At 46.9% G+C, this 17,500-nt stretch overlaps 2 protein-coding genes and 1 long non-coding RNA gene across 3 annotated transcripts in view; 2 read left to right on the forward strand and 1 right to left on the reverse strand.

The window, feature by feature from the left end:
• Nucleotides 1–5,464, forward strand: part of LOC113430303 (N-acetyllactosaminide beta-1,3-N-acetylglucosaminyltransferase 3-like) — a 5,859-nt gene extending 395 nt beyond the window's left edge. Inside the window, exons 1-2 of the mRNA XM_087948088.1 lie at nt 1–373; nt 3,395–5,464. The exon at nt 1–373 is cut by the window's left edge and continues 395 nt beyond it. Coding sequence (XP_087804214.1) covers nt 40–373; nt 3,395–3,852 — 792 coding nt within the window. The 5' untranslated portion in view covers nt 1–39 and the 3' untranslated portion in view covers nt 3,853–5,464. The remainder of the gene's footprint in view (nt 374–3,394) is intronic.
• A 3,055-nt stretch (nt 5,465–8,519) lies between these two features.
• On the forward strand, nt 8,520–13,359 carry LOC148129222 (N-acetyllactosaminide beta-1,3-N-acetylglucosaminyltransferase 3-like). Its single transcript, XM_087948089.1, is given in 4 exon segments — nt 8,520–8,643; nt 8,646–8,852; nt 12,770–13,002; nt 13,005–13,359. Coding segments are annotated over 4 exon segments (786 nt in total). The 3' UTR covers nt 13,227–13,359.
• On the reverse strand, nt 9,256–9,713 carry LOC148129223 (uncharacterized). Its single transcript, XR_015746083.1, has 3 exons — nt 9,626–9,713; nt 9,425–9,559; nt 9,256–9,339 (listed from the first exon to the last, which is right to left on the reverse strand). It is a non-coding gene; the product is annotated as an uncharacterized LOC148129223 (long non-coding RNA).
• Nucleotides 13,360–17,500: the final 4,141 nt, after the last annotated feature.

Consider the following 17,500-nt stretch of genomic DNA (forward strand, 5'->3'; position numbering starts at 1 on the left):
CTCTACCCTCACCTGCAGCTCTACAGGTGCCGAGAGCTGATGGCCCAGGATGGGCTGTGCCAAGGACCCTCCCGGCTGCCCCTGTTGCTCCTGGCTATCAAGTCCCACCCGGCGTCCGGCCTGCGGAGAGCCACCTTGCGGCGCACCTGGGCCCAACCGGTGGAAGTGGGGGGCTTCCGGCTGCAGCCTCTCTTCCTCCTAGGGGTGACGCCCGACCCGAGGCAGCTGGCGCTGGTGGCGCGGGAGAACGAGGTCTTCGGCGACATCCTGATGTGGGATTTGGGGGAGTCCCACCACAACCTCTCCCTCAAGGAGAGCTGCTTCCTGCAGTGGGTGCAGGGGCACTGCCAGCGGGCGGCCTTCGTCTTCAAAGGTAAGCGGGGGTTGGGCTGGATGACCTCCAAGGGTCCCTTCCCACCGAACTCTGTTCATCTGTGAAGCATGAATCTCTCGTTGGGGATGGAGGTTGGCTGCCATCTGTCACAAATGGGGGTAGGGTTTCCTGCTGGGGTGGGGAGGAGGGGTTGGACTAGATGCCCCCAAGGTCCCTTCTGACTCTGTTAATCTCATCTCCTCTGGAGCAGATGGGGTTGGACTAGATGACCCCCAAGGTCCCTTCTGACTCTGTTAATCTCATCTCCTCTGGAGCAGATGGGGTTGGACTAGATGACCCCCAAGGTCCCTTCTGACTCTGTTAATCTCATCTCCTCTGGAGCAGATGGGGTTGGACTAGATGACCCCCAAGGTCCCTTCTGACTCTGTTAATCTCATCTCCTCTGGAGCAGATGGGGTTGGACTAGATGACCCCCAAGGTCCCTTCTGACTCTGTTAATCTCATCTCCTCTGGAGCAAACGGGGTTGGACTAGATGACCCCCAAGGTCCCTTCTGACTCTGTTCATCTCATCTCATCTAACCTGGCTTGGGCAGGGGGGAGGAGGTTGGACTAGATGACCCCAAGGTCCCTTCTGACTCTGTTAATCTCATCTCCTCTGGAGCAAACGGGGTTGGACTAGATGACCACCAAGCTCCCTTCGGACTCTTAAGGAGAAACGTAAGAGTTAATCTCATCTCATCTAACTTAATCTGTTCATCTCATCTCATCTAACCTGGCTTTGGCAGGGGGAGGAGGGGGTTAGACTAGATGACCTACAAGGTCCCTTTAAGGAGAAACTTTCTGACAATGAGGACCATCAACCCAGGGAACAGAAATCATGGGAGTTTCGTCCCTGTGAGGCTTTCAAGGAAGAGCCTGGACTTCCATCTGTCCAAAATGGTGTAGGGTGTCCCCCACTTATGCAGGGGAAAGGGGGTTGGTCTAGATGACCACCAAGGTCCCTTCCGCCTCTGCTCATCTGTTAAGGAGGACTCTCGTTGGTGATGATGGAGGTTGTGGGAGCTTCGTCCCTGTGAGGCTTTCTAGGAAGAGCCTGGACTTTCATCTGTCCAAAAATGGTGTAGGGTCTCCCCCACTTAGGCAGGGGGGAATGGGGTTGGTCTAGATGACCTCCGAGGTCCCTTCCGCCTCTGCTCATCTGTTAAGGAGGACTCTGGTTGGGGAGGGAAAGGGGTGTAGGGCAAGGGGGGGGGGTGTCTTCAAAACTTGGCCAGGGAAGGAACCCATCAGGAAGGGGGGAGGGAAGGGGGGGAATAGAACAGAATAAATATTGGAATGAAAAATAGAACAGAATATTAGAATAGAATAAGAATAGAATAATAATAGAAAAAGAATAGAATAGAATAGAACATTAGAATAGAATAGAAAATATGAATAGAATAGAATAGAATAAATAGGGAAGAGCAGAATACAATAGAATATGAATAGAAAATGAATAGAATAGAATAGAGTTGAATAGAATAGAAAATATGAATAGAATAGAATAGAATAGAATAGAATAGAATAGAAAAAGATTAGCATAGAATAGAACATTAGAATAGAATAGAAAAGAATAGAAAATAGAACAGAATAAACATTGGAATGAAGAATAGAATGGAATAGAATGGAATGGAATAGAATAGAATAGAATAGAATAGAATAGAATAGAATAGAATAGAATAGAAAATAGAACAGAATAAATATTGGAATGAAGAATAGCATAGAATAGCATAGCATGGAATAGCATAGTAGCATAGAATAGAACATTAAGATAGAATAGAAAATAGAATAGAAAATAGAAAAGAATAGAAAATAGAACAGAATAAATATTACAGTGAAGTATAGAATAGAACAATAGAATAGAATAAGAATAGAATAGAATAGAATATAGAATAGAATAAGAATAGAATAGAATAGAATAGAATAGAATAGAATAGAATAGAATATAGAAGGGAAGGGAAGGGAAGAGAATATAGAATATGGAATGGAATAGAATATAGAATAGAATAGAATAGAATCGAATAGAACCGAATAGAATAGAATAGAATATTAGAATAGAAATAGAATAGAATAGAATAGAACAGAATAGAATAGAATAGAATAGAATAGAATAGAATGTAGAAGGGAAGAGAATATAGAATATGGAATGGAATAGAATATAGAATAGAATAGAATAGAATAGAATAGAATAGAATAGAATAGAATAGAATAGAATAGAATAGAATAGAATAGAATAGAAATAGAAATAGAAAATAGAATAGATTTATTGGCCAAGTGTGATTGGACACACCAGGAATTTGTCTTCGGTGCAAATGCTCTCAGTGTCCATAAAAGAAAAGATTCATTCGTCAGGAGTCGAGAATCATAACATACAACACTTAATATAATAATACTCACAGGGTACAACAAGCCATCAAATCCTACTAGGAAACAGCCCATATCAATCGTGAGGATACAAGCACCAAGGTTTCACTCCTACGGTCACAAGCGGGAGGGGAGGGGCGATAAGGAGGGATGAGAGAAGGTGGAGAGTCATAGTAGTGCCGACTTAGCCACGAGTTGGACAGCGCGGAGGGAACGATTGGTTTAGCCGAGGGAGGGCGTTGCGAGGAACAAACCCTCCTTGCGTCGAGTTGTTCCGGTGCGCGGCGTTCTCTTGAGGGTGGGAGTCGAACCCATTTACGTCCAGGTGGGGAGGAGTGTGTAAATATTTTTCCCGGCCCTCTTTTTGGACTCGGGGGGGCAGCGTACGGGTCCTCCGTGAAAGGCAGCTTGGGAGTCATGGGGTTTTTTGACTCTTCGGAGTCTGTGTCTGTCCTGTTGGGTGGCAGAGCCAAAGCGGACAGTGACGGAGGTGCAAGGGGAAGGACTCCGTAGAACTGAATCCGCCGCTCTCTTGGGCCATTCCTCGACACCAATTCCTTCTTTTGGGGGAGGGAGGGTGGAAACCCCCTCCCTCCCCCCCGTGGGGAGACCCTGCACCCTGCTCCGTGGCGGTAAAGGCCCCCCTTGCTTTTCAGGGGACGACGACCTGTTTGTCAACCCCAAGGCGCTGACCGACTACCTCCGCCGGAGCCCCAACGCCTCCCGCTTCATCCACGGCAACATCCAGCATGCCTCGGCGGTCATGAGGAGGGGCAAGTACGCCGTCCCGCGGGAGCTCTACCCCCTGGACTACTACCCCAACTTTGCCTCCGGAGGCGGGTTCATCATGCCGCGGCAGAGGCTGCCGGCCCTCCACCGAGCCTCCCTGGCGCTGCCCGTCTTCCCCCTGGACGACGTCTACCTGGGCTTCCTGGCCCTGTTGGCCCAGATCCCCCACCGGCACGACCAGGCCTTCAAGGTCTGGGGCATCCCCAAGGACGAGCTCCCGGCCTACCGGGAGGCCATTTCCATCCACGGGGTCAGCCTGGAGAGGATGGAGGAGGTCTGGAAGCAGCTGGAGGAGCCTCCGAAGGAGACCTGGGCCTGGTCTTAAGGGGTCGCGGCCCCTTGGTCGAGTCGGACTCTGAGGAGAGAAGGAACAGCCGACGGGGAGTAAGAGGGGGTTGTGGAGGAGGCTGGGAGGGGCAGAGGCCGTCTGGGCGGTCCGAGGAAGAACCAGGCCCATCCCCTCGTCTCTCTAGGACAGGAATGGAGAAGGGAGCAACATGGCTTGAAAGAGAGGAAGCGGCCCTGATCCCCCTCATTAGTTGCAGCCGGGGAGACTAGGATATAAGAGAGACGGTTACAACACAGCGTCTCCGGAAGCAAAGTGTGTTTTATTTTGGGGCCGAAGTGATCTCGGTTCGCCTCCTTCCAACCGACTGTGCCTTGTCATCGCCTCGAAGTCGGTCGTGGCTTCTCCTTTCATCGTAGTTTGTTTCAGTTTGTTCTTTCACCTCTGATCCGCTCCTTCCGTTAGTTTCTTTGGAAGATGATTTTTTGGAGTATGTTTTCTCTCCCAACAGAGTAGGACGGGACCACGGGGGGCCCAAGTGGGAGGCCTTGAAAGGACGTCGATTTACATGTTGGAGTTGGATCCGGTTGGGTCATCGCATCGTGCCTGCCTCCCGCCGCGATCGGTGGAGGGAACAGGTCCTCGGGGAAGGGGAGGGGAGCACCTCGAACGGAAGGGTGGCCCACTTCCACCGTGGGCCCTGGGGACACGGCCCACCCGAATCGGGGCAGGGACCGTCCACGAGACGGCCTCTACTACCACCGCCGGCCCCGGAGTTAGGAAAAACCCATCCGTGGTGAAGAAGCCGGGCCTCGAAAAAAATGAGCCCCACTGTCAGTCTCGCTCCGACTTCGGCTGTTAGGAGAGAGAGACCCTCGACTCCGATGGATTGAAGTGATACTAGTTTGTTTCTTTTTAATATATAATTTTTTATTTTTTACACAAACATCGAAAAACCATCAAGGTCCAACATCAAACCATCTTTCAATTTCATACAAGTGTTGTGCACAATCTCTGTTCTAGTTTAAATCAGTCCTCATCCTGTAGATCCACTAGGTTACTTGTTAATTAATTGTTAATCATTGTTAATTATTGGGTAGACTTACTAATATCCCATTAATTAATTAATTACTGGGTAGACTTACTCATAATATCCCATTAATTAATTAATTACTGGGTAGACTTACTCATAATATCCCATTAATTAATTAATTACTGGGTAGACTTACTCATAATATCCCATCATTTGATGCGAGCAAATCGCCATTTCTACTTAGCCTACTTGGTAATATTCAATTCATCATCGCCAATCTATTCGGTAATAATATTATTCTGACATGACTTTACCTCTATTGTTCTATTTGTATGATAAAGGATGATAAAATATTTCATTTCCTTGTTTTCTTAATCTAACCATTGATAAAATAAATCCCACCTCTTATAAAATTGTTTACCTTCTTCCTCTCTGATTTCCAATGTCAATATCCTCATTTCTGCGCACTCATTTTCTTCATTCACTTCCTGTTCCGTTTTGTCCAATTTTGAACAAATACAATTCTAGCCTCTGTTAATACATTTACAATAAAATAGATCACTTCTCGGCTGTATATTTCAGGTATCGTGCCCAATTAAAAATATCTCTGGTTTTAAATTTAGGTGCTTTTTTTAAATTTAAATTTTAAATCTATGTGCTTTTTTTTGTCATTTTTTCCCCCAACCACGTGTGGATTTGAGTCCAACGTGAAGTGATCGTGTTATAGGGGGGAAATAACACACGGATTTGCCTGTTACACCTAAGAAAGTATAGAACCAACGAGACTCCATTTTGGTTCCTGATGTGGCCTTCGAGTTTTGTATCGTGTTTTGTAACTTGTTATTCTTGTAAGGTTACAAATATTATGTCCTTGGGTGGAATGGGGGGAGGTTTCTATTTTGGCTGGAGATTTCAGGTCCGAAAGGCTGGGTCCTCCTGACCGGAATGGGAATGGGTGAAGGATCCGTTGCGTTCAGAAAAACAGAACAGGAAGATGCCACGAGGGCAAAGGTGGTTGCCAAAGGAAAGGAAACAGGTGGTACGCTATGGGTGTGGCGTAGGGAATGATGGAGTTGGATGGATTGTGAACCCAGGAAAGGGGCAGAGACGGCATATTTGAACTCGCATATAAAACCCCAGCCTTCCTGGGGAAGGCGTCTTCTGCAATGGGCGGAATTCCCTTTTGCATAAGCTTAATAATAAATAATAAATAAAATAAAACATAATAAAAATAATAAAGATAATAAAAATAATAAAGACAGTAAAATAATAAAGATAATAAAGATAATAAAAAATAATAAAAATAATGAAAAATAATAAAGACAATAAAAATAATAAAGATAATAAAAATAATACAAATAATAAAGATAATACAAATAATAAAAATAATAAAAACAATAAAGATAATAAAGATAATAGATAAAGATAATACAAATAATACAAATAATACAAATAATAAAGATAATACAAATAGAAATAATAAAGATAATAATAATAATAATAATAATAATAATAAAGATAAAGATAATAAAAATAATAATAATACAAATAATAAAGATAATAAAGATAATAAAGATAATAGATAAAGATAATACAAATAATAAAAATAATAAAGTTAATAAAAATAATAAAGATAATAGATAATAAAAACAATAAATAAAGATAATACAAATAATAAAGATAATACAAATAATAAAGATAATACAAATAATAAAAATAATAAAGATAATACAAATAATACAAATAATAAAAATAATAAAGACAATAAAATAATAAAGATAATAAAAATAATAATACAAATAATAAAAATAATAAAGACAATAAATCAATAATAATAATAAAAATAATAATAAAAATAATAAAGACAATAAAATAAAGAAAATAAAAATAAAAATAATAAAGATAATAAAGATAATAAAAATAATAAAGACAATAAAATAATAAAAATAATAAAGACAATAAAGACAATAAAGATAATGATAATGATAATGATAATGATAATAATAATAATAATAATAATGACAAAATAATAAAGATAGTAAAAATAACAATAAAAATAATAAAGACAATAAAATAATAAAGATAATAAAAATAATAAAGATAATAAAGATAATAAAGATAATAAAAATAATAAAGATAATAAAGATAATAAAGATAACAAAGATAATAAAAATAACAAAAATAATAAAGATAACAAAGATAACAAAAATAACAAAGATAATAATGCTTCCTGTCTCCAGTTGTCTTTTGTGATTTTTCTCCCAAGGAGCCCCACTGTCAGGCTAGCTCCAACTTAGGCTGTCAGGAAAGAGAGACCCTCGACTCCCCTGGATTGCAATGGAGTCAAGCTTTTTTTAGTCCGAGTTTTCTCTTCTTTGCACTCCAGTGTGGTTGCAGCCAGAGGAAAGCTCCATCTGGGGTATCCACGGGCAAAGGTGACCCTTTCCTCCCGTTCCCTGCCCCGCACCCCCCGGATCCATTCCCCCGTGTCCCATAGGAACAGGGGTCGCCACGCCAGTGGGACGGGGACCATCCGTGACTGTCCGTGAGAAAAGGTTGGTGGTCCGCAGAGAAATGCCACCCCCCGCCCCGAAGCAATGAATCCAGGCTGCGTGGAGAACACGAGGCCGGCATCGCTCGCGTTGCACGCCACACGTAGTGAGGGGGGTAGGGAAAGGGTGGAGGGGGCCCTGTAAGGCCTCCTCTTCCAAGAGGCTGCGACCGGCGGGACAAATCTCCCAAAAGGCTCCTTTCCAGCGGAGTTTGGGGGAGAGAAAGAAAGACTTGGGCGGCTTCTGCTGTTTTCCTTGCGCAGAGCCCAAAGTCTCTCCTCTCTCTCTCTCTCTCTCTCTCTCTTTCTCTCGCCCTGAGAACGGAGCTGGAGACGATCTCAAGTGAAGAAGGATTTCCATGGCACCCAAACCGTGGCCACGATAGGAAACCCGGCCACAGAATCATCAGGGAAGCCATAGAGATCGAAAAAAAAGACCCGGAAGCAGGAAGAGAAGAGATGATTCCACCAGGCTGTCAATCATTTGGAAACCTGCACTCACCAACAAAAATAAAAAAAATCTCCATACCACAAGCCGGGTAAACACCTGGGCACAAACAGACTCCGCCCCCCCCCCGATACCTCCAGCTCAAACACACCCCAACCAGGCACCCAGGTGAAACCTACCTTCCTAACTAATGATAGCCGTCCGTTTACTCGGAGCCAAGCGGCACTAAAAGCCTCCCATACAGGAACACGTTACCAGTGTTGGAAGGGAGGGGGTTTAGGGAGAAGAGGAGGAGGAGGAGGAGGAGGAGGAGGAGGAGGGGAGGAGGAGGAGGAGGAGGAGGGAGGAGGAGGAGGAGGAGGAGGAGGAGGAGGAGGAGGAGGAGGAGGAGGAGGAGGAGGAGGAAGAATGTGGGGTCTTAGGTGCCCTCTGAGCTTGGTTGGTTTCCTGGCAGACGTTTTATCACCCAACTAGGGAACGTTATCAGTGCTGGAAGGGAGGGGAGTTTAGGGAGAGGAGGAGGAGGAGGAGGAGGAGGAGGAGGAAGACTGTGGGGTCTTAGGTGCCCTCTGAGCTTGGTTGGTTTCCTGGCAGAAGTTTTATCACCCAACTAGGGAACGTTATCAGTGCTGGAAGGGAGGGGAGTTTAGGGAGAGGAGGAGGAGGAAGAGGTGATGGCCCAGGATGGGCTGTGCCAAGGACCCTCCCGGCTGCCCCTGTTGCTCCTGGCTATCAAGTCCCACCCGGCGTCCGGCCTGCGGAGAGCCACCTTGCGGCGCACCTGGGCCCAACCGGTGGAAGTGGGGGCTTCCGGCTGCAGCCTCTCTTCCTCCTAGGGGTGACGCCCGACCCGAAGCAGCTGGATCTGGTGGCGCGGGAGAACGAGGTCTTCGGCGACATCCTGATGTGGGATTTGGGGGAGTCCCACCACAACCTCTCCCTCAAGGAGCGCTGCTTCCTGCAGTGGGTGCAGGGGCACTGCCAGCGGGCGGCCTTCGTCTTCAAAGGTAAGTGAGGAGGGGTTGGACTGGATGACCTCCAGGATCCCTCCCAGCTGTCCTGTTATTTTGTTATTCAGAAATTGTGGGAGACTTCGTCCCCTGGAGGCTTTCAAGGAGAGATTGGATTTGCCATATGTTAGGAATAGTGTCGGGTCTCCGCTTGGGAGGAGAGTGTTGGAGGGGTTGGACTAAATGACCTCCAAGGGTCCCTTCCCACCGAACTCTGTTCATCTGTGAAGGATGAATCTCTCGTTGGGGATGGAGGTTGGCTGCCATCTGTCACAAATGCGGGTAGGGTTTCCTGCTGGGGTGGGGAGGAGGGGGGTTGGACTAGATGCCCCCCAAGGTCCCTTCTGACTCTGTCAATCTCATCTCATCTTGAGCAAACGGGGTTGGACTAGATGACCCTCAAGGTCCCTTCTGACTCTGTTCATCCCATCTCATCTGGAGCAAACGGGGTTGGACTAGATGACCCACAAAGGTCCCTTCCGAACTCTGTTCATCTCGTCTCATCTAACCTGGCTTGGGCAGGGGGAGGAGGGGGTTGGACTAGGTGACCACCAAGATCCCCTTCCAACTCTGTTCATCTCATCTCATCTGGAGCAAACGGGGTTGGACTAGATGACCCCCAAGGTCCCTTCTGACTCTGTTAATCTCATCTCATCTGGAGCAAACGGGGTTGGACTAGATGACCCCCAAGGTCCCTTCTGACTCTGTTAATCTCATCTCATCTGGAGCAAACGGGGTTGGACTAGATGACCACCAAGGTTCCTTCCAACTCTGTTCATCTCATCTCATCTTGAGCAAACGGGGTTGGACTAGATGACCCCCAACGTCCCTTCCAAACTCTGTTCATCTCATCTCATCTAACCTGGCTTTGGCAGGGGGAGGAGGGGGTTAGACTAGTTGACCTATAAGGTCCCTTTTAGGAGAAACTTTCTGACAATGAGGACCATCAACCCAGGGAACAGAAATCATGGGAGTTTCATCCCCGGGACGCTTTCAAGGAAGAGCCTGGACTTCCATCTGTCCAAAAATGGTGTAGGGTGTCCCCCACTTAGGCAGGGGGGAAGGGGGTTGGTCTAGATGACCACCAAGGTCCCTTCCGCCTCTGCTCATCTGTTAAGGAGAACTCTCGTTGGTGATGATGGAGGTTGTGGGAGCTTCGTCCCTTGGAGGCTTTCAAGGAAGAGACTGGACTCCCATCTGTCCAAAAATGGTGTCGGGTCCCCCGCTCGGGCACGGGGAGGAGGGGGTTTGTCTAGATGACCTCCAAGTTCCCTTCCATCTTCCACCTCTGCTAATCTGTTAAGGGGATGGAGGTTGTGGGAGCTTCGTCCCTTAGAGGCTTTCTTGCCTGGACTCCCATCTGTCCAAAAATGGTGTCGGGTCCCCCGCTTGGGCAAGGGGAGGAGGGGGTTGGTCTAGATGACCTCCAAGGTCCCTTCCGCCTCTGCTCATCTGTTAAGGGGGACTCTGGTTGGGGAGGGAAAGGGGTGTAGGGCAAGGGGGGGGGGTCTTCAAAACTTGGCCAGGGAAGGAACCCATCAGGAAGGGGGGGGGAGGTCTCAGCCCCCCCTCCCCTCTCCCCCTCCCCTCCCTCCTGACCCCCCCAGCAGGGCTAAGTAGTCAGCACCATAGACTCCGAGGGCTAGAGAGAACCTGGGAGGTCTTCGGCCTTCCCCGGAAGGCCGGACCAGAAGCCACGGTGGGAGTTTGAAATAAAAATAAAATAAAAAACCCCCAATTCACCAGTGGAACCACTTGCCACCGGAAGCGGCGGCCTGCGCTCCAAACATTGGAGATTTTTTTTTTCTTTTTCAAGAAGAGACCGGACCGTCGTTTGACAGGGAGCAGGGAGGAAGAGGGGGGTTGGACTACATGACCTCCCGAGATCCCTCCCCACTCTGTTCTCCTCCTCTTCTGAGAAAAGCAGGAGTTCCCAAGGAAGGGAGAGGAAAGGCATCCTTGACCAGGAGGGGGGAAAAAAAGGCCGCCGGGTCCCAGGAAAAAAGCCAAGAAGAGTAGGAGAACAGAGGGACCTCGGGAGGTCATGTAGTCCAACCCCCCGCTCCTCCTCCTCCCTGCTCCCTGTCCAATGGCTGTCCGGGCTCTTCTTGAGAAAAAAAAACAAGGGTGGGGACCCCTTAAGAAGGAAAAGGGAAGCCAAGGAAAGGGGGGGGTGGCCCGGCGACGGGAAGGGCTTGAAACTACTACTCGGAGTAGCTTGCAACCTTGATTGGTTCTCACCCGGGGCTGTTCCGGGGCTTCTTCTTCTCAGGGTTTACACTCGATATCGATTTGGGTTCAAAAAAAGGGGGAAGTCAAAGAAGAATAACAACCCCGAGTAACTTAGGAGCGACGTAGGGAAGAGAAAGACGTCCGGTCCCTATCGTGGATCGGATGTGAAAAAACAGTGGAGAAAGTCCAGGAATCTTTACTTCGGGGTGATCTGATCTGACTTTTTGGGAATCCGAATGGATTGAAAATGGAATAGAATAGAGAAAATAGAATAGAAAAAAGAATAGAAAATAGAATAGAATAAATACTGGAATGAAGAATAGAATAGAACAATAGAATAGAAAAGAGAATAGAAAAGAGAATAGAAAAGAGAATAAATATTGGAATGAAGTATAGAATAGAACATTAGGATAGAATAAGAATAGAATAGAATAGAATAGAATAGAATAGAATAGAATAGAATAGAATAGAATAGAATAGAATAGAATAGAATAGAATAGAATAGAATAGAATAGAACAGAAAATAGAAAAGAATAGAAAATAGAACAGAATAAATATTGGAATGAAGAACAGAACATTAGAATAGAATAAGAATAGAATAATAATAGAAAAAGAATAGAATAGAATAGAAAATATGAATAGAATAGAATAGAATAAATAGGGAAGAGTAGAGCAGAATAGAATAGAAAATGAATAGAAAATGAATATAATAGAATAGAGTTGAATACAATAGAAAATATGAATAGAATAGAATAGAATAGAATAGAATAGAATAGAATAGAATAGAATAGAATAAATAGGGAAGAGTAGAGTAGAATAGAATATGAATAGAAAATGAATAGAATAGAATAGAAAATATGAATAGATAATGAATAGAATAGAGTAAATAGAGTAGAATAGAATAGAATAAAATAGAAAATGAATAGAATAGGATAGAATTCTTTTATTGGCCAAGTGTGATTGGACACACAAGGAATTTGTCTTTGGTGCAAATGCTCTCAGTGCCCATAAAAGAAAAGATTCATTCGTCAGGAGTCAAGAATCATCAGGTCCAACCCTTAATAATAATACTCACAGGGTACAACAAGCCATCAAATCCTACTAGGAAACAGCCCATATCAATCGTAAGGAGACAAGCACCAAGGTTACACTCCTACGGTCACAAGCGGGAGGGGAGGGGCGATAAGGAGGGATGAGAGAAGGTGAAGAGTCATAGTAGTGCCGACTTAGCCACGAGTTGGACAGCGGAGGAATGATTGGTTTAGCCGAGGGAGGGCGTTGCGAGGAACAAACCCTCCTTGCGTCGAGTTGTTCCGGTGCGCGTGGCGCATTCTCTTGAGGGTGGAGTCGAACCCATTTACGTCCAGGTGGGGAGGAGTGTAAATATTTTTCCCGGCCCTCTTTTTGGGGGCAGCGCACGGGTGCTCCGTGAAAGGCAGCTTGGGAGTCATGGGGTTTTTTGACTCTTCGGAGTCTGTGTCTGTCCTGTTGGGTGGCAGAGCCAAAGTGGACAGCGACGGAGGTGCAAGGGGAAGGACTCCGTAGAACTGAATCCGCCGCTCTCTTGGGCAGAGCTTGACGCCAATTCCTTTTTGGGGGAGGAGGGTGGAAACCCTCCTCCTCCCCCGTGGGGTGACCCTGCACCCTGCTCCGTGGACGGTAAAGGCCCCCTTGCTTTTCAGGGGACGACGACCTGTTTGTCAACCCCAAGGCGCTGACCGACTACCTCCGCCGGAGCCCCAACGCCTCCCGCTTCATCCACGGCAACATCCAGCACGCCTCGGCGGTCATGAGGAGGGGCAAGTACGCCGTCCCGCGGGAGCTGTACCCCCTGGACTACTACCCCAACTTTGCCTCCGGAGGCGGGTTCATCATGCCGCGGCAGAGGCTGCCGGCCCTCCACCGAGCCTCCTGGCGCTGCCCGTCTTCCCCTGGGCCGACGTCTACCTGGGCTTCCTGGCCCTGTTGGCCCAGATCCCCACCGTCACGACCAGGCCTTCAAGGTCTGGGGGCATCCCTAAGGACGAGCTCCCGGCCTACCGGGAGGCCATTTCCATCCATGGGGTCAGCCTGGAGAGGATGGAGGAGGTCTGGAAGCAGCTGGAGGAGCCTCCGAAGGAGACCTGGGCCTGGTCTTAAGGGGTCGCGGCCCTGGGTGAGTCGGACTCTGAGGGAGAGAAGGAACAGCCGACGGGGAGTAAGAGGGGGTTGTGGAGGAGGCTGGGGAGGGGCAGAGGCCGTCTGGGCGGTCCGAGGAAGAACCAGGCCCATCCCCTCGTCACTCTAGGACAGGAATGGAGAAGGGAGCAACATGGCTTGAGAGAGAGGAAGCGGCCCTGATCCCCCTCATTAGTTGCAGCCGGGGAGACTGGGATATAAGAGAGACGGTTACAACACAGCGTCGCCAGAAGCAAATTGTGTGTTTTATTTGGGCCGAAGTGATCTCGGTTCGCCTCCTTCCAACCGACTGTGCCTTGTCATCGCCTCGAAGTCGGTCGTGGCTTCTCCTTTCATCGTAGTTTGTTTCGGTTTGTTCTTTCACCTCTGATCCGCTCCTTCCGTTCGATGGCTTTCTTTGGAAGATGATTTTTTGTGGAGTATGTTTTCTCTCCCAACGGAGTAGGACGGGACCACGGGGGGCCCCAAGATGGAGGCCTTGAAAGGACGTCGATTTACGGTTTGGAGTTGGATCCGGTTGGGGCGTCGCATCGTGCCTGCCTCCCCGCCGCGAATCGGTGGAGGGAACAGAATCCTCGGGGAAGGGGAGGGGAGCACCTCGAGCGGAAGGGTGGCCCACTTCCGCCGTGGGCCCTAGGGACACGGCCCAATAGGCAGGGACCCGTCACGAGACGGCCTCTACTACCAGAGTTAGAAAAACCCATCCGTAGAAAAGAAGCCGGGCCTCGAAAAAAAAAATAGAACTTCGGCTGTTAGGAAAAGAGACCCTCGAGAATAAATGATACTGTTTGTTTCTTTTTAATATATAGAAGAACAGAACATTAGAATAGAATAAGAATAGAATAATAATAGAAAAAGAATAGAATAGAATAGAAAATATGAATAGAATAGAATAGAATAAATAGGGAAGAGTAGAGCAGAATAGAATAGAAAATGAATAGAAAATGAATATAATAGAATAGAGTTGAATACAATAGAAAATATGAATAGAATAGAATAGAATAGAATAGAATAGAATAGAATAGAATAGAATAGAATAAATAGGGAAGAGTAGAGTAGAATAGAATATGAATAGAAAATGAATAGAATAGAATAGAAAATATGAATAGATAATGAATAGAATAGAGTAAATAGAGTAGAATAGAATAGAATAAAATAGAAAATGAATAGAATAGGATAGAATTCTTTTATTGGCCAAGTGTGATTGGACACACAAGGAATTTGTCTTTGGTGCAAATGCTCTCAGTGCCCATAAAAGAAAAGATTCATTCGTCAGAGTCAAGAATCATCAGGTCCAACCCTTAATAATAATACTCACAGGGTACAACAAGCCATCAAACTCTACTAGGAAACAGCCCATATCAATCGTAAGGAGACAAGCACCAAGGTTACACTCCTACGGTCACAAGCGGGAGGAGGGCGATAAGGAGGGATGAGAGAAGGTGAAGAGTCATAGTAGTGCCGACTTAGCCACGAGTTGGACAGCGGAGGGAATGATTGGTTTAGCCGAGGGAGGGCGTTGCGAGGAACAAACCCTCCTTGCGCCGAGTTGTTCCGGTGCGCATGGCGTTCTTGAGGGTGGAGTCGAACCCATTTACGTCCAGGTGGGGAGGAGTGTAAATATTTTTCCAGCCCTCTTTTGGGGGCAGCGTCACGGGTGCTCCGTGAAAGGCAGCTTGGGAGTCATGGGTTTTTTGACTCTTCGGAGTCTGTGTCTGTCCTGTTGGGTGGCAGAGCCAAAGTGGACAGCGACGGAGGTGCAAGGGGAAGGACTCCGTAGAACTGAATCCGCCCGCTCTCTTGGGCAGAGCTTGACGCCAATTCCTTTTTGGGGGAGGAGGGTGGAAACCCCTCCCCCCCCGTGGGTGACCCTGCACCCTGCTCCGTGACGGTAAAGGCCCCCTTGCTTTTCAGGGACGACGACCTGTTTGTCAACCCCAAGGCGCTGACCGACTACCTCCGCCGGAGCCCCAACGCCTCCCGCTTCATCCACGGCAACATCCAGCACGCCTCGGCGGTCATGAGGAGAGGGGCACGCCCCGTCCGCGGGAGCTGTACCCCTGGACTACTACCCCAACTTTGCCTCCGGAGGCGGGTTCATCATGCCGCGGCAGAGGCTGCCGGCCCTCCACCGAGCCTCCCTGGCGCTGCCCGTCTTCCCCTGGGACGACGTCTACCTGGGCTTCCTGGCCCTGTTGGCCCAGATCCCCACCGTCCACGACCAGGCCTTCAAGGTCTGGGGCATCCCCAAGGACGAGCTCCCGGCCTACCGGGAGGCCATTTCCATCCATGGGGTCAGCCTGGAGAGGATGGAGGAGGTCTGGAAGCAGCTGGAGGAGCCTCCGAAGGAGACCTGGGCCTGGTCTTAAGGGTCGTGCCCTGGGTCTAGTCGGACTCTGAGGGAGAGAAGGAACAGCCGACGGGGAGTAAGAGGGGGTTGTGGAGGAGGCTGGGGAGGGCAGAGGCCGTCTGGGCGGTCCGAGGAAGAACCAGGCCCATCCCCTCGTCACTCTAGGACAGGAATGGAGAAGGGAGCAACATGGCTTGAGAGAGAGGAAGCGGCCCTGATCCCCTCATTAGTTGCAGCCGGGAGACTGGGATATAAGAGAGACGGTTACAACACAGCGTCGCCAGAAGCAAATTGTGTGTTTTATTTGGGGGCCAAGTGATCTCGGTTCGCCTCCTTCCAACCGACTGTGCCTTGTCATCGCCTCGAAGTCGGTCGTGGCTTCTCCTTTCATCGTAGTTTGTTTCGGTTTGTTCTTTCACCTCTGATCCGCTCCTTCCGTTCGATGGCTTTCTTTGGAAGATGATTTTTTGTGGAGTATGTTTTTCTCCCAACGGAGTAGGACGGGACCACGGGGGGCCCCAAGATGGAGGCCTTGAAAGGACGTCGATTTACGGTTTGGAGTTGGATCCGGTTGGGGCGTCGCATCGTGCCTGCCTCCCGCCGCGATCGGTGGAGGGAACAGGTCCTCGGGGAAGGGAGGGGAGCACCTCGAACGGAAGGGTGGCCCACTTCCGCCGTGGGCCCTGGGGACACGGCCCACCCGAACCGGGGCAGGGACCGTCCACGAGACGGCCTCTACTACCACCGCCGGTCCCCCGGAGTTAGGAAAACCCATCCGTGGTGAAGAAGCCGGGCCTCGAAAAAAATGAGCCCCACTGTCAGTCTCGCTCCGACTTCGGCTGTTAGGAAAGAGAGACCTCGACTCCGATGGATTGAAGTGATACTGGTTTGTTTCTTTTTAATATATAAATTTTTATTTTTACACAAACATCGAAAAAACATCAAGGTCCAACATCAAACCATCTTTCAATTTCATACAAGTGCACAATCTCTGTTCTAATTTAAATCAGTCCTCATCCTGTCGATCCACTAGGTTACTTGTTAATTAATTGTTAATCATTGTTAATTATTGGGTAGACTTACTAATATCCCATTAATTAATTAATTACTGGGTAGACTTACTAATAATATCCCATTAATTAATTAATTACTGGGTAGACTTACTCATAATATCCCATCATTTGATGTGAGCAAATCGCCATTTCTACTCAGCCTACTTGGTAATATTCAATTCATCATCGCCAATCTATTCGGTAATAATATTGTTCTGACATGACTTTACCTCTATTGTTGATTTGTATGATAAAGGATGATAAAATATTTCATTTCCTTGTTTTCTTAATCTAACCATTGATAAAATAAATCCCACGCCTTATAAAATTGTTTACCTTCTTCCTCTCTGATTTCCAATGTCAATATCCTCATTTCTGCGCACTCATTTTCTTCATTCACTTCCTGTTCCGTTTTTTCCAATTTTTAACAAATACAATTCTAGCCGCTGTTAATACATTTACAATCCATTTACGATCCCTTCTCGGCTGTATATTTCAGGTATAATAAAAATAAAAAATATCTCTGGTTTTAAATCGACGTGCTTTTTTTAAAATTTAAATTTTAAATCGATGTGCTTTTTTTAAAATTTAAATTTTAAATCGATGTGCTATTTTTAAATTTAAATTTTAAATCGATGTGCTTTTTTTAAAATTTAAATTTTAAATCGATGTGCTTTTTTAAAAATTTAAATGTTAAATCGATGTGCTTTTTTGAAATTTAAATTTTAAATCGATGTGCTTTTTTTAAAATTTAAATTTTAAATCGGTGTGCTTTTTTTTAAATTTAAAATTTAAATCTATGTGCTTTTTTTAAATTTAAATTTTAAATCGGT

This window comes from Notechis scutatus, chromosome Z (genome assembly GCF_049901735.1).
Source record: "Notechis scutatus isolate UNSWTSFEM ecotype Mainland chromosome Z, rNotScu1.2, whole genome shotgun sequence".
In the NCBI taxonomy this organism is placed as follows: domain Eukaryota; kingdom Metazoa; phylum Chordata; class Lepidosauria; order Squamata; family Elapidae; genus Notechis; species Notechis scutatus.